We start from the raw sequence: 15,565 nt of genomic DNA on the forward strand, positions 1-15,565 counted from the left end.
GAGGTTGGCAGCGGATGGGGAAGCGACTTGACCAGAAAACCGGGGCTTCCTGTTGATGTAGGGGGCCCAGGCCCACCCAAGTCCACATTCCCCACCCAAGTCCGAGTGAGCTTCTGAAACTCTCACAGACGCCCCCACCCCATGTGGGACACACAGTACCCAGAGCCATGAAGGGGTCTCCTGCAGCTCCGGGCCAAATCCAGGAGAGGGAGCGGCCCTCCTGGGACCAGAGGCAGCTTCCTTTTTAGGGAGGGCCCAGCCCGGTTTCCCCAAATGCTAGAGCCTCCTCCAAGGGAAGTCTCCTATCCTTAAACTGCTCTGAAGATTCTGAAAGATGAGATAAGGAGAGGTCCATTCAGACCCCAGTCTCTTCTCTTCCCATCTCATCTCAGGGGTCTGGGTGGGAGTTGGGCAGGGGGCGGTGGTGTCTCAAGAGGACCAACCCCTCCCCTCTGATCTCATCAGTTCCTCTCTCAGTGAGCCCCTTGGCAATCCATTTCTCAGTTCTGCGCCCCAACATCCCCAGCGCTGGACATCACATACACCCTCGCACAGCAATTCACAGGCCTCCTCATTCTGTTAGAAGAACAGTCTTTGGGTTGCTTAGAAATTAAGTGCGGAGCAGCCTGGGAGAGATGCTGAAAATGAGATAAGACCCAGGGAATCGGCGGTCACTCCCGGAGAGAGAGAAGCAAGCCCCGCTTTCGGGGAACACCGGATTCGAGAAACAGCATCGCACATCCCTCAACTCCGCTACCCCTCCGAAGGTTAGCTTCTTTCCCCCAGCCCCTAACTCTGGCCGGGTCCAAGCCCTCACGCTGGCTGCTCCCGAGGCGAGAGGGCGGCGCAGGGGTCCACGCCAACATGATCCAAGGCAGGAATCTGGGGTCCCACCCTTGTGTGGCCCAGGTACCTTGCGACATCGCTCTCCCAGTCCCCAACAGGAGAGCAGGTGTGGGATGGGGAGGAGCCGGGCGGAGGGCGCAGCCTCCGATGAAGGTAGGGGAGGGGGCCCCGCGCACTGGTGGAAAGGTGACCCCGGGCGGGGCGGGAGCGCTAGTCGGGGAACGGAGGCGCTCAGATCAGGAGAGCCAGGGGAGGGGAGGCTCCGCCAGGGGGAGGAGCCGCTACCCGCGTCCTGCTGTCGGGGCTCCCTCCCGTTGCGGCTCTGCTATAAAACCTGGGTCGGCATGACCACGGCACCCGCGGCGACCTCCTCGGTGCGCGACCCCCGGCTCGGCTCCCACGCAGGATGCGGCTGCTGCTGGCGCTCCTGGTCCTCGCCGCCGCCCCGCCCCAGGCCCGTGCAGGTGAACGAGGGCTTCGGCCCGGGGACCCCTCGGTGGCCCCTCAGTGGTCCCTCGGAGCTCCGGCCCCGCGCCCAGGCTGCGCCCGCCCGAGATGCGGCGGCGCGTGCGGCCGGGCGGGGCGGGCGCCGGGGAACCAGCGAAGGGGCTCGGGGCCCGCGGTCCTCCTCCAGGAGCCGTGCGGGCTGCGGGCAAGGATGCTCCCCTGAGCGGCCCCGCGCGCGCCTCCGCTTTCTCACCCTTTCTAGCGTGTCACGCCCTTGTTCGCGCTCCTCGGTCTGTCGTGGGTCGCTCTCCGTCCCGCGGGGGCTCAGTGCTTGGTGGCTACCCCCGGCTCCGACCAGGGGCAACGAACTGGGTGCGGTGGGGCCCTGGCATCGCCGCTTTCCGCCCTGATTCCTTGCCCCCGGGAGGCTGCCAGCACCTTTTACCTCCAGCGCTGTGTATGGAGCCTGGCCGGGGGCATCCGGAGACCCGAGGTCCCGGCCAAGCCGGTCTTTCCGGCCAGGGTGATTTTCGTTTAAAGATTAATGGTGAGGCTGAGCCCTTAATTATTCGCCTAGGTGGGAGGTGGCAGGAGAGGGGTGTTAATATTTGATAAGGAGCTGAAGGCGCCTCTGGCGTCTGGGCACGGGGATCCAATCTGATCTGGCATCTTCTCCACACCCCAAGAGGAACCATCTTCTTGGAAGGAGACCCCTATCTGCCATTCCCCTTCTCGGCTACCCCTCGGATGGTCCTTGGGGTCCACCTGGCCGCATCTCCTCTCTAAAGCTAGATGCTCCTCCCTGGAAGTGAGTCAAGGGTTGAGGGTTCCCCCCCAGTAGCAGAGAAAGAGGGTGTGGGTGCCTCTTTCAGGAGAGACTTAGCTGGCCCATGGTGGGGACGTGAGAGGCATCCTGAGCGAGAAGGCAGGATGTGAACATTTTTGTATATAGGGCTGGAGGTTTGAAAGCTTCCTAAGCTGCTGGGCTTATAGAAAGAGAAACGACTTTGCAATTAATGTGGCTGCCGGGTAGCTGCATGGCCTTGGGTAAGTCACTTTCCTCCTTGGTAAGTCAGCTTCCTCCTTGGGTAAGTCAGTTTCCTCACTTACAAAACAGAAAGTAATTCTGACTTCAGGTACCGTACTAAGGATTCGAGTAAGGCAGTGGGTGTAAGTGCTAGTGTGGCACATGGCAGGCGCTCTGCAGCCACATGGCTCTGACTGCTCCACCACTGGCCTGGGCCCAGCAAGCCAGGAGCCTCTCTCAGCCACCCCCTCATAACAAGCTGTGCGCCCCAGAAGTGCTGGGGCTTTCTGACTGGGAGATGCCAAGCGCTGTCCCTCGCTTCATCTCCTAGGGAGCTTGAGGCTGCAGGGTGACCAGGCGGCACACTGAAGTTCCCAGGGTATCTGCTGCCCTGGAGAGAGGAGCAGAGAGGGTCACAGGCCCCTGTAGAGCCCCAGACCTGGCCAGAAGCTACTGAGACTTTGCCCGGGGCATATTTGGGTTTTGCTGAGCTGGTTTTCAAGATCCCTCCCTCCCCCTGGAGTTGGAGGGCGGTGTGAGCAAGGTCCACCGGAGGGAACATCTTCAGTCATCTCTAAAGCAGGGGGCTGGAGGGATGGGTAAGTCAAGGGTGGGGGGCCGGAGCTGAGTGACTGGCAATGGCCGTTCCCTCACTCCGTCCCTGGTCAGGGCAGAGGGACTGGGCAGAACCCAGAGCTTGGAGCCAAGACCTTCGAGTAGCTCCTCTCCTTCCCCGGCCCCCTGGGAAGTGGCCTGAGACTGCGGGCTGAAAGTCATCTACAAGGGCTGCCTGCTCATGAGCCAGCACAGAACCTGAGCTGGTTTGAGCCTGCCATCTCTTGCCTAAAAACCAGCCCCTACCTTCAGCCTTTGGATACAGACCTGACCCTGGCCTTGGCCTCATCAACATCACATTTTTTCTGGCTTTGGCTTCCTGAAGAGTGTAGTTACAAGGGCACTCAACCAAGCAGGTCAAAAGTCTCTGTGATTAAGACGCTGGATCAGAGGTCACCATTATAATCCCAGTAGCTGCAGCCAGAAGGCAGGAAGACCAAATTCCTAAGAAAAGCTCAGGCTGGACCAGATGGGCTCTGGGGAGGTGATGGGGGTTCCACCTGCTAGAACTGGGTCCTGAGGAGCCTGGCTCAGGTCAGGCTTGCCCTGAAACACCCCTTCCCGCCGGGCTTCAGTTACAGGGAAGGACCGGCTCAACTCCAGTAGCCCCTTGTGCTACCTCTGAGAGGTGGAGACACAGGGAGCAGCTGAACCCCCATCCAGTGTGTCTGAGGACACCGGATCTGGGAGATCCGTGGCAGCTCCTCTTGCCTCGGGAAGGAAGGACGCTAGTGGGCTCAGAAGAGTTAGGGAAGTCTGCTGCAGAGAAGAAGCAAGACTCAGAGCAGGACTGGAGGCCAGGTGACAGGCTCCAGCACTGCACCTCTGCCCATGCGCAGAGAGGGGCCTGGACGGGAAGCGGCCGCTACCCTTTGCTGCCCCTCATGGGGCTTGCCCAGATGCAGAGACAGGGCGCAGCAGAGCCCTGTCCCAGGCAGGGGATGGACTGGCCTGGGAAGACACTGCAGGGACACTCCTTTGCTGAAAGAGGCTGTGCCAGCAAAGTAGGGGAAGCGTTTGTTCCAGAACTTGGAGACTGGGAAACCCAGGGTGGCTCCCAGGGATGGGGGGTGGGGGTGGGGAATGGGGGAGGGTGGGGGGCCAGGGTCCTCTAGATGCTCACTCTACTGGCCTCCCTCCCACCTCCCTCTGAGAGCCTGCCCCTTCCCCATCTCATGTTCATGGCAGGGACCCCAGAGGAGGTTGGGTTGGGTGGGGATGGACGTGCTTAGAGGCCTTAGCTCAGGCTGAGCTGGAGAAGCTGTGCTTTTCTTAGGAATTTCCTCATCCCTGAGTTCTTTCCAGCTCACTTCATTTCTCTCCTCTCAGCCCCTCCTTAACTTTGGCCATCTGTGCCCCGACAGGAGGGGGCAGGGAGGGAGGGAGGGAGGGAGGCAAGGGAAAGGGAAGGACTTGACTAAATTCCAGGCTGCCTGGAACACTCTCTCTCATTAACCCTCCCTCCCATCCTCTGAGTGGATGGTGTTAGCCCTGTGGGTGGTATTAGTTCCATTTTACACTTGGCTAAACTAAGGCTCAGAGAGATTAAGTGACATCACTAAACCCACCTTTCATAAGTGGCCCGCCTAAGAATTCCAGCTATGATCAAATGCTTCGTCCACTCTGCTGGCCCAGCCTTTTTTTTAATCAGTAGGCTGATTTTAGACAGTTTCAGGTTTACAGAAACACTGAGCAGAAGTCTCAGAGGAGAGGGTCTCCCTGCGCAGCTTGTCCTCCTGCCAATCTTTCATTAAGGCTACATCCCTGACACAGCATTTTTTGAGGGCGATGCTGTGTCTGCTGTAGGCAGAGTGGGGGATGGGAAGGCAAGGTCAGGACCCTCAGCAGGACTGAGGTGGTGGGACAGGGGAGAAGGCCTAGGTAAAGGGGGCGTGTTCTGGGGAGGGGCTAGCCTAGTCTCCCCCATCACCCATCAGCTCTGGGAAAGCAACCAGGCTGAACGCGGCTGTTGTCCTAGGAGAGGGGGGTGCCCAGCCCTAATCTTCCTCTTCCCCTTTCCCCAGAGCCTCTCCTCCAAGTCTAGTTGGGGGTGGCTGATGAACAACAGTGATCTTGGCCCCTGGGGAGAGCTGACCAGCTTTGGAGGGGCCAGTGTCTCCCGGGCAAGAGGCCCAGGGGACCAGCTGTGCGTCAGGGACACCCGGAGCCTGGCTGCTTCAGCCGCCTCCTTCTCCATCCCTACCTTTTCTTCTTAAGTCTCCTCCTCCTGGGCCCTCTGTCCCCCAGGACAGGACCTCAGCTCCATCCCATGCCAAGCTGGGCTCTGACTGCAGGGATGTTCCCAGCCTCTGACTCACCACATAAACACACACACACACACACAGTTACCCGTGTGCACACAGTTCGCCGGCACTCACAGAGATGGGTGCACGCAGCCGCACTGACACGCGTCTGCTCAGGCCTCACGTCCTTCCTCTCCCTTTCAGCGTCACACTGGTGCTACCAGATTCAAGTCAAGCCCTCCAACTACACCTGCTTGGGTAAGTGCGGCGAGTCTTGGGGTAGGGACCGTCCAGGCAGAAATGGAGACCCAGGGACGGTGGGAAGGATGAGGGTGGTGGTGGCTGCAGGCAGATATCAGCTTCACACACACACACACACACACTCCTGGTGCTCAGGAAACGGGATTTAGAGTGACCTGGACTTTTTCCTGGTACCTCCTGTCATCACCTCTGTCACCCAAGAAGTCAGCCCTCCGTCTTCTGAAATAAAGCAGCAGCAGCATCAAAGAACACACTTTGCTGCCTCCTCTGCTGGCCTGACAGCACTCCCCGCCCCCGCCCTGCCCCCAGTGTCAGAGGTCCAGACTCACGGAGCCCGTCTCCCCGGGGTGTGGGGTGGGGGCTCCGTCCTGCCCCCCAGTGTCTGGACAAGGCTCAGTGTCAGGTCTTGGGGTCGTTTCGCAAGTGGCCCTTCCAGGGGACTTCACGGCTTCCCTTCACTCTGCCACCCAGCTCCTTTGAACTTCAGAACCCCCAGGAAGCAGGTATCACCAGCATTCTCCTTTCACAGCTGAGCATCCGAGGTGGTCCTGTACCCCAGAGCTCACAGCCTAGTCCCACCCTGCCTCACATTACGCCTCGCTGACTCTGTGTGTGTGTGTGTGTGTGTGTGTGTGTGTGTGTGTGTGTGTGCGCGCGCGGCACTCGTGTGCACGTTGAGGAGGAAGGAGGGAGAGGGCGGAGTTCTATGCTGGGCATCCCCCAGCCCAGTCTGCTGGCCTCCAGAGGAGGACCTTGCTGAACCTGGGTGGACCTGAATGGGGCAGAGGGCCCCATACCCTTGTGCCAGGCGCCCCTGATTCCCAGCCTAGCCTCCCTCCCTGCTCAGAGCCAGACGAGTGGGAAGGCAGCTGCCAGAACAACCGCCAGTCCCCCGTCAACATCGTCACAGCCAAGACTCAGCTGGACCCAAACCTGGGGCGCTTTTCCTTTTCTGGCTACAACATGAAGCACCAGTGGGTCGTGCAAAACAACGGGCATACAGGTGGGTATCGGGCGTGCGAGGTGAAGACCCCAGGCAAGGCAGCAGGGGCACCTGGTCTTGGGACCCACATTACCTGAGGACTGGAGGGTTGGGCTCCTCCTGGGAGGTGCACCTTTGCCAGGGGAGGGGCCGACAAGCCCTGCGTGGAGGGCAGGGGTAGAGAGGGAGAGCAGGGTGGGCCTGGGAAAGGAGGGGACGCTCTAGTGGTATTTTCAATCAAAGCAGTTTGGGGTGGGGCGGAGACAGGTTCTAGGAAGAAGGAAGAGTGTGTGCAAAGGCACGGGGGCGTGCAACAGTTGGGATGTTCAAGGGGCTGCGTGTAGCCCCGTGTGCGTGCAGGACAGAGCCAGCCCAGGGTCAGCCAGCCAGGCTGGGGAATTTGGACGCTGCCTTGAAAACACTGGGGCGCCACGCATGGAGGGGTGGGACCAGGCTGAGCCACGTGTTAGGCGGGCGGTGGGGGGCGTGCAGAGGGAGAGGCGGGCAGTGAGGCGCCAGGGGAAGGGCCAGGCTGTGCCACTCGCCCTGTCCCTTCAGGACCGCAGCCCAGGATGGGAGGGAGATAGGAGAGAAGGTCCTGCCTGGGGGGAGCTGGGACGGGGGCTGGGAGAGGCTAGGAGGTGGGTGCGAGGACCCTGCGCCCTCCTGTGCCCTTCAGTGATGGTGTTGCTGGAGGATAAGCCCTCGATCGCTGGAGGAGGACTGAGCACCCGGTACCGAGCCACGCAGCTGCACCTGCACTGGTCCAGGGCGATGGATCGGGGCTCAGAGCACAGCTTCGATGGGGAGCGCTTTGCCATGGAGGTGAGGGACCTCTTCCCCTGGGGTCGGCGCCTTGGCTGGGCCCTGGGTATGCTTGCTTTGGGCGAGGAGGGCGGTCCACGCTCTGACCGGCTCTCTCTCCATCCCACTCACCCCTGACCAGATGCACATAGTGCACGAGAAGGGGCTATCCAGGAACGCGAGCCAGAACCAGTTCGCCGAAGATGAGATCGCGGTGCTGGCCTTCATGGTGGAGGTGGGCCGCCACCCCAGGGTCGGAGGGGCTGGTTCCTAGGATTCAGGCGCCCGGGATCCCAGCAAGGCAGGAGGGGGCTGGGGAGGCTCGGAAGTCCCCTCTGTTACTCAGTGATTTGTGTACCCCCATGTGGGGAGCCCAGAGCCTCTCAGGGTCCTAGAAACTGCCTACCCACCCACCCCCACTCCAGACTGGGAGAATGAACTGGTGGTCACCCCACTCCCAACCCCGCTTCCCCACAAGCCTCTCTTAAGCCCCCTTCCCTCCCATTCCAGGACGGATCCAAGAATGTGAACTTCCAGCCCCTGGTGGAGGCGCTGTCTGACATCCCCAGACCCAGTGAGTCAGGATGGCAGGGACTGGGAGGTGGGGGTCACAGGAGCAGAGGGGATGGGGGTGGAGACTTTGTCCTAGGAAGAGGGTCCAGGGACTTCCCTGGTGGCCCGGTGGCTAAGACCGTGCTCCCAGTGCAGGGGGCCTGGGTTCAATTCCGGGTCAGGGAACCAGATTCTGCATGCTGCAACTAAAGACCCCAAGGGCCGCAACTAAGACCCAGCACAGCCAAATAGATAAATACATATATATATATATATTTTAAAGGAAGGTCTGCATGGTGGGGGCCTGAGCTCTGAGTGAGGTGTGTGAGGGAGTGACCTCTGTCCCCGCAGATATGAACACCACAATGAAAGAAGGCGTCAGCCTCTTCGACCTGCTCCCCGAGGAGGAGAGTCTGAGGCACTACTTCCGCTACCTGGGCTCGCTCACCACACCGACCTGCGACGAGAAGGTGGTCTGGACCGTGTTCCAGAAGCCAATACAGCTCCACAGGGACCAGGTACACAGGGCCCACACAAGGGTGCAGTATCCCCTGCCCGGCTCCCAGAAACCAGCCGTCCCAGGGGCGGGGGCGCGGGCGCAGGGCGGCCTGACAAGCCCCCAGGTGAGGCTGATGCCAGCTCGAGCTTGAGAAGCACTCTTCTCTGATAATACGATGGTGGGAAGAGGAACCATGCACTCTCCAAACCGAAAGCTTAGGAAGCCGAGCTCCCCCCCAGCGCCCGCAGCCCCAGACGCCAAGGGCCTGCATCCCTCATTCTTTTCCTCTGAGCCACACACTGAGCAGGGCCTACCCGCCCTGACGAGCCCTGTCCCCCCCACAGATCTTGGCCTTCTCCCAGAAGCTGTTCTATGACGACCAGCAGAAAGTGAATATGACGGACAACGTCAGGCCCGTGCAGAGCCTGGGCCAGCGCCAGGTTTTCAGGTCCGGGGCCCCGGGACTGCTGCTGGCCCAGCCACTGCCCACCCTGTTGGCCCCCGTGCTCGCCTGCTTGACAGTGGGCTTCCTCCGGTGACCCTTCCCTCCTGGACACTTGACCTCTGGTCTCAGCCCTTAAGAGGGCTTGGCCTCTGTCCCTCAGGCTTCTCAGATTGGACTTCGATGGTGATTAAAATATGGATCTATTTTTGGAAAAAACGTTCCCAAATCTGTGCAGTTTTTTTCCTTTTTTTTTTTTTGCTGTGTTGGGTCTTAGTTGTGTCTCTTGGGATCTCTCCTTTTGGGCGCAGTGGTGGTGGCAGATGGTCTTAGTTGCCCCAAGGCAAGTGGGATCTTAGTTCCCCAGCCACGGGTCGAACCCATGTCCCCTGCATTAGAAGGCTGATTCTTAACCACTGGATGGCCAGGAAAGCCTGATTTTAGTTCCCACAACTACTGCTGTCTTTCTCTCCTCAACCCATCCTAGGGTGCCAGGATAAGGGCCTCGGGCCTGGAGACTTATTCTGAGCAGGGACCACTAGGCACCCCTCCCACCTTTGTGAATTCCCTATCGATGACACCCCCCTTGGAGAAATGGAGAAGGGACCTCAGAGTTCCTACACAGTGACAGCTGGAGAAGTTCCTCCCTTTCGTTATATAAGGGAGGAAACAGAGGCCCAGAAAGGCTTCCCTGGTGAATTAGCTGATAAAGAATCTGCCTGCAATGCAGGAGACCTGGGTTCGATCCATGGGTGAGGAAGATCCCCTGGAGAAGGAAATGGACAACCCACTCCAGTATTCTTACCTGGAGAATCCTGTGGACAGAGGAGCCTGGCGGGCTGTAGTCCGTGGGGGTCTCAAAGAATTGGACACTACTGAGCGACTAAGCGCGTGTGTGCGCGCACACACACACACACACACACACAGGCCCCGAAAGGAGAGGAGGCTGGTGAAAGACGCCCAGTGAGCCCCCAGCAGAGGCAGCTGAGACCCAGCCTGCCCTTTCCGCCCTGTACTAGGGGCAGAGTGTGTGCACACAGCCTGTCCAGGGTGGGTGGTGGGGTTCATTGCTTTGCCTCAATATTTCTTGCGCATCTATGTTCTAGGCACTGGGGTTATGGCACGGAATAAAACAGAAATGCTTGTCGTCCTGGAGTTCACAGTCTCGCTGGAGACACTATAAATAAAAGAGACACACTGCTGCGAGACAGCTGAACCAGGAAGGGAAGGTAGTCAGGGAAGACCTCAGCGGTAGGGGTGCCCACTGGAGGACTTGAAGGGGGCGGGGTGGGGGGGCATCTGGAAGCCAGCAATATTCATGCCCGGAGTGGAGGGAGGGGAGGGGAGAGAGAGCGGAGAACGGGCAGGGGAGAGGCCCAGTGTGTCGGGTGCAGGGGAGGGGTGGGGGCAGTCAGGAGCCTGCTGCAGTGTCCAGGAGCTGAGGGGTCACACATGAACCCCAGGGTCTTTGGCCCTTGAGCTGTCAATAAAGGCTCCCCTCCCCCCACAGTTTCTAATGGTTTTTTCTCTTCCTGGAATCCAAGGAGGGAGTAAGACTAGGAGGTAGCAGGTGTGGAGAGGACAGTCCACAAAACAGGGAGAAAGAAATAAGGTCTTTTCTGGGACCCGAGAGGCAGGTCCCAAGTCAGGCCAGGCCCCGGGAACCAGGGGTTGAGGGGTCCCAGGGCAGGGCTGGAGTTTTGGAAGAGCGTGAGATAGATTTTGAGAGTGGATTTTGGAGGAACGTGAGACGAGAGGAAGAGGCCAAAAACGGGCTTTACTGGGTGAAGAGGGCCCCTGGGGCCAGGGCCAGGGCCTGGTCAGTTGGTGCAGGTGAGGTGGGAGGTAGATGGGCCCCCCCTGGGGTAAAGTGACTGTGGATTCATTCCCTGTGGACCGAATCTCCAAGACAAGAAGAGCAGGACAATCAAGGCAGGAAGCTGGGCCCTCCCCAGACCACATCTCTCATTCTGCAAGTCAGGAGACCTCCTCGACCACATAATTGCAGAAAGGCTCCTTGGAGGTCAAAGCAGAGTGACGTCAAGGGATACTCTACCCATAGTCCTTTGCGGTAGAATCCATCTGGGCTAAGATGCTTGTGTACACATGGGAGGGTACTGAGCTACATCAAAGATGGACTGTGAACCAGGTCAATCAAAAAGATCGGCCAAAGGAAACCCGGAAGAAATGCCCCTTGTGAGTGATTTAAATTGTCATGAGGGCGCGACTCAGGGACTCTCCCTCTGAGGCTGCCTGTGTGTCTATCCACACGTACTGTACACTTTTGCCTCCTAATAAATACTTTACTGGCTTCACTACTTTCCGTCTTTGTGGGAATTCTTTTCTGCGAAGTTGAAGGCCCAGGGCCCTTCCCTGACCACTGGCCTAGTGGCTAGGATCTGGAGCTTTCACTGCCACCACCCGGTCTCAACCTCCGGCTGGGAAGCCAAGCCCCACTTCAAACCACCACTGCAGGGCAAGGCCACCTGAGATCATGGGAACAGCCTTGGTAACAGGCTTCCGGTCTGGGGGTGACACCTACAGAAGACGTGGAGCTCGGCTGGCACACACGGGATTCCAGCACCCGATACTCGAAGCCCTGGCTTGCTGCTGCCCTCTGGAGCGGAGCTGGTTGGAGGAGGTGACCTCTAAGCCTTCTCGGGCTTCGAAACCCTCAGAGGCCCTGACTACCCCCAGCTAGGCCTGGGGGACAGAGAAGGGTTATGTTCCCTCCCCACCTCCATAGCAGCCTCCCTGTCCCTTTTCTCCTTTGTGGCCAAGAATAAGCACCCTCTCCCTTCACTGGTGACCACACAGCCAGCCGTGGGGTGGTGGTGGAGGGGTGGGTATTGCCGTCACTATGGCAACAGCAGGCAGCTTGTGTCAGCAGGGGGTGTAGGGACTGAAACCTGTTCTCTTTGGTTCCATACAGCCTGGGGGGATCTGAGATCTCAGCTATGCCCTCCTCCTCCTCGTCCCTCCCAGGCTCGGCGCTCTCTCTTGGAAGTCTGAACTGCCTCTCCCCTCCAGCGCCCTCCACCCCCATCCCTGCCCTCCAGGCAACATTTGGTAACTAATAACACTGCAGCAGAACCAGTAAGTCCCAGATCTCTGCCAGAGACTAGGGGAGCCTAGGCCTCTCCAACCACCACCCCCCTGGCTGAAGGCGCACAACCGCCCCCCCACCACCCCCCCACCCCCTGCCGCCCCTCTGACCCCACAGTAATGAACCTGACCAGCGGAGCCCGGAACAGGCACGGCTTGTCCAGGGCCTGCACCTGGCGGCCAGAGCAGGTGCCGTCCACGCTCCACTCACAGCAAGGTCACTGCAGGCGGGTCACTCAGGCGGCCCCACCCCCGGGACTGGCCCCACATCCCAGAGGCTGGGGTAGAGGGGCCAGTGTATTCCTGAGAGCGGCCCCAACCCCTGCAGAGCCCGTCTCAGGAGAATGGGTTTGAAGCTCCTTGTGCCCATGGATTGCAGCACGTCAGGCTCCTGTCCTTCACTATCTCCCAGAGCTTGCTCAAACTCTTATCCATTGAGTTGGTGATGCCATCCAACCATCTCATCCTGTGTCGCCCCTTCTCCCACCCTCAATCTTTCCCAGCATCAGGGTCTTTTCCAGTGAATCGGCTTTTTGCATCAGGCGGTCAAAATACTGGAGCTTCAGCTTCGGCATCAGTCCTTCCAGTCTGGCCTGGCTCCTGACACAGCTCCCCCAGAGATGAGGGGGCACGACGAGGAGCCCCTAGCTCTACTTTCATTGCTTCTGAGTCCTTGCATTGGGCATAACAATGTGTATACACACACACACACACACACACACACACACACACACACACTGCATTGCAGCTGGCTAAGCCTGGGGAAGGCTCCATGGCTGAAGGGCTGGGCCACCACCTGACTTCTAGTTCCCTGGCTCCCAGCATGTTCAGTGAATGCCTGCTGGAGCCACCGTGGCCTCCAGGACAATCCTCTAAGGCTGTACTGCGGTCACACGTGGGCTGAGGGTGCTGAGGCACACGGCGGGGTTAGGGCACCTGTCAGAGGCCGCGGTCATTCTCTGCATCCTCGGCTCCGTGGCCAGCCTTCTCCCTGACGGTCATCCAACCTCTGGGCCTGGACAGGGCAGGATCCTACAGCACCCTGTCCCACCCAGTCTCCACGCGCCACTCGGTGTCCCTGACGCGCTGTCTCTCCGGCCCCTGTTTAGATTTGGCATCTGGGAGGGAGCCAGGGGCTAAAAATACCGTGTATTCAGATGATTCTTAGAAAATAAACTTCCCAATCTTGGCTCTCCGTTTGCACACTTGCTGGCCCTGCTTCCTGAGGCTCTGTTCGGATAGTGTTGGGAGGGGGTAAGGGAGGTGGGGGCGGCGGGGAAGGGGAGGGTCCAGGGGTCTACAGGGGCCCCAAGTCAAGGGTGCTGGAGGTGGAAAGGGACATAGGTGAAGGCTGCCCTTTCAAAGAACTCCAGGCCTGCCTGCACAGAGGCCACGTTGGAGACCGCACTGTGCTGGCCCCTGAGGCCCGTGCTCCCCTGTGGGTGAGGGGTGGGAAGAAGCCAGAAAGCTGGTAACCTCGCAGGAATGGAGCTGAGTGGTTTCCCTGCTCGGGGCCTGGGCTGAGCATGGCCCTTCGATCCAAGTGGGGTGGGATGGAAGCTGTCCTCAGGCTCCTGCTGGTGACCTTGGGAGGGAGGCCAGACCCGTGACTGCGGGCGGGGCGCTCCTGCACCTTACATTACACGAGTTCTAGCCGCTCTGTTTGTTTATCTCAACTGGGACAAAGGCATTATCTCCTCTGGGGACCAAGGACATGTTCCTGGCCCACCTGCGCCCAGGGAGGGGCTTCCTTTGGAGGGAGCCACGGGACAGACAAGTCACAAGCCAGTTCCTTCCTCAGAGCCCTCGTCCCAGCCGAGACGGGACTCCTACAACATGTGCGGCCCTGCAGAGTCTGGAAGGCGGGGTGAGGCGCCGGGGCCAGGGAACAGACTGGGTATACGTTTGGGAACAAGATTTTTCTTTCAATAAACGCTATTATTTCCTCTGTGCCAGGGACGGATGATTCAGGGAGAAAAAGCCCCATCTGAGCCTTTCCCCCAAGACTCCTGGGCCGAGGCCTACAAACCACAGGTACACACCCTAGAGCAGGCACCCCGGAGCCACACAGACCTGGGTTTGGTTCCCCTCTCCTGCTGACTAGCTCTGAGGTGACTTTGGTCATTTAAGTCACCATCTGAGCCTGTTTGCTCATCTGTAAAATGGGGATAAGGATGGTATTTATCCCTTTGTGGTGGTTGTTTTAATTGTTAAGTCAATACATCTTACTCTTTGTGACCCCATGGACTGCAGCCCGCCAGGCTCCTCAGTCCATGGGATTTTCCAGGCAAGAATACTGGAGTGGGTTGCCATGCCCTCCAGGGGATCTTCCTGAGCCAGGGACGGAACCCTTGTCTCTTGCATTGGTAGGCGAATTCTTTACCACTGAGCCACCAGGGAAGCTCATTTACCACTTAGGGTTGCTATAAAGATGAAACAAGATATCATAACAAGAGGCTGTATTAAATAATTTGTAGTTATTATCATGTGTGTGTGTGTGTTTTCTTCCTCTTTATTTACTTGCAGCATGCAAAGTCTTAGTTGTGGCTTGTGGCATCTATTGCCTGACTAGGGGTCCAACCCAGGCCCCCTGCATTAGGAGAGTGGGGGCCCAGCCACTGGACCACGAGGGAAGTCTCTATTATGTTTATTATTATTATTATTAGAGAGAGAGAGCACTGAAGGATGGGTAAGGCCTACAGTTGGGGGAAAACTGGCTTCTTCCAGGGATGGAGGTAGGGAACGGCAGGCACAAGTTGGAATTCCAAGAACAGAAGCACTGGCTCACCTCTGCGGTCAGCAGCTGGTGTGTGGCTGCTCCTACCTAAGGGAGGATCTCCTCCACCTCACACCACACACACACACACACACTGTATCTGCCTCTCTGCTCAGACACTCAGGGGCATCCCCCAGCCCTCACCCCATCTCACTCATCCACAGAAAAGTTCACAGAGTCAGACCTCCCAGCCCACCTTTGCCCAGCATTGCCAGGGTCACTAGGGGACTCAGTCCATCATCAGGAGGAGCCAGGGGGCCAGTGGAGGTCCAGGCTGCCCCGAAGCTCTCCTTCCTGTCCCTGCCTTGTCGGGTGAGGTCAGAGGGCAGTCTGCTTCCCTGCTGAGGGACTGAGAGGGCCTGGGCACTGGCTTCCCATTTCACCTTCCTCCGGTCCTTCCCCGAGGAGCTGTGAACTTGCCCACACGCCCGCCCTCTGACACATCTCTCTCTTCAGCTCAGGCTCTGTCCCTGCTGTCTGCCATGGCGCCTCTCCTATCCGGATTTGCTGCAGGCCTCCCCCAGCACAAGGTCTGCACCCACCTAGGGTTGCCAGACAGATGTGAATTTCAGATAAACAACAAATACATTTTAGCCTTTCCCTCCCAAGTTGCATGGGGCACCCTTACATTGGGCTTCCCTGGCGGCTCAGCTGGTAAAGAATCCACCTGCAGTGCGGGAGACCAGGGTTTGATCCCTGGGTTAGGAAGATCCCCTGGAGAAGAAAGCAGCTACCCACTCCAGTATTCTGATCTGGAGAATTCCAAGGACTGTAGTCCATGGGGTCACAAAGAGTCGGACACAACCGAGCGACTTTTACATCACTTCACTCTTATATTATCGCTGTCGTTTATCTGTGTTTATGTTGCTCTGGGTGTCACATATTTGGATTTACTGGGTCTGATGGCCCTTCCCTCGTCCCACCTGGGAAACTGAGGCCAAGAGAAAAGGGTGAACAAAAGAGGAC

General features: G+C 58.7%; 1 protein-coding gene across 1 annotated transcript; it reads left to right on the top strand.

Moving 5' to 3' along the window:
- Nucleotides 1–1,151: 1,151 nt before the first annotated feature.
- CA4 (carbonic anhydrase 4) lies at nucleotides 1,152–8,937 on the top strand. Its single transcript, XM_070390538.1, has 8 exons — nucleotides 1,152–1,310; nucleotides 5,383–5,436; nucleotides 6,287–6,442; nucleotides 7,101–7,246; nucleotides 7,368–7,460; nucleotides 7,736–7,799; nucleotides 8,129–8,295; nucleotides 8,621–8,937. Exons 1-8 carry the CDS (start codon nucleotides 1,253–1,255, stop codon nucleotides 8,813–8,815), a joined length of 933 nt encoding a protein of 310 aa, XP_070246639.1. The 5' UTR covers nucleotides 1,152–1,252; the 3' UTR covers nucleotides 8,816–8,937.
- The last annotated feature ends 6,628 nt before the right edge of the window (nucleotides 8,938–15,565 follow it).

Source organism: Bos mutus, chromosome 19 (genome assembly GCF_027580195.1).
Source record: "Bos mutus isolate GX-2022 chromosome 19, NWIPB_WYAK_1.1, whole genome shotgun sequence".
Lineage (NCBI taxonomy): Eukaryota > Metazoa > Chordata > Mammalia > Artiodactyla > Bovidae > Bos > Bos mutus.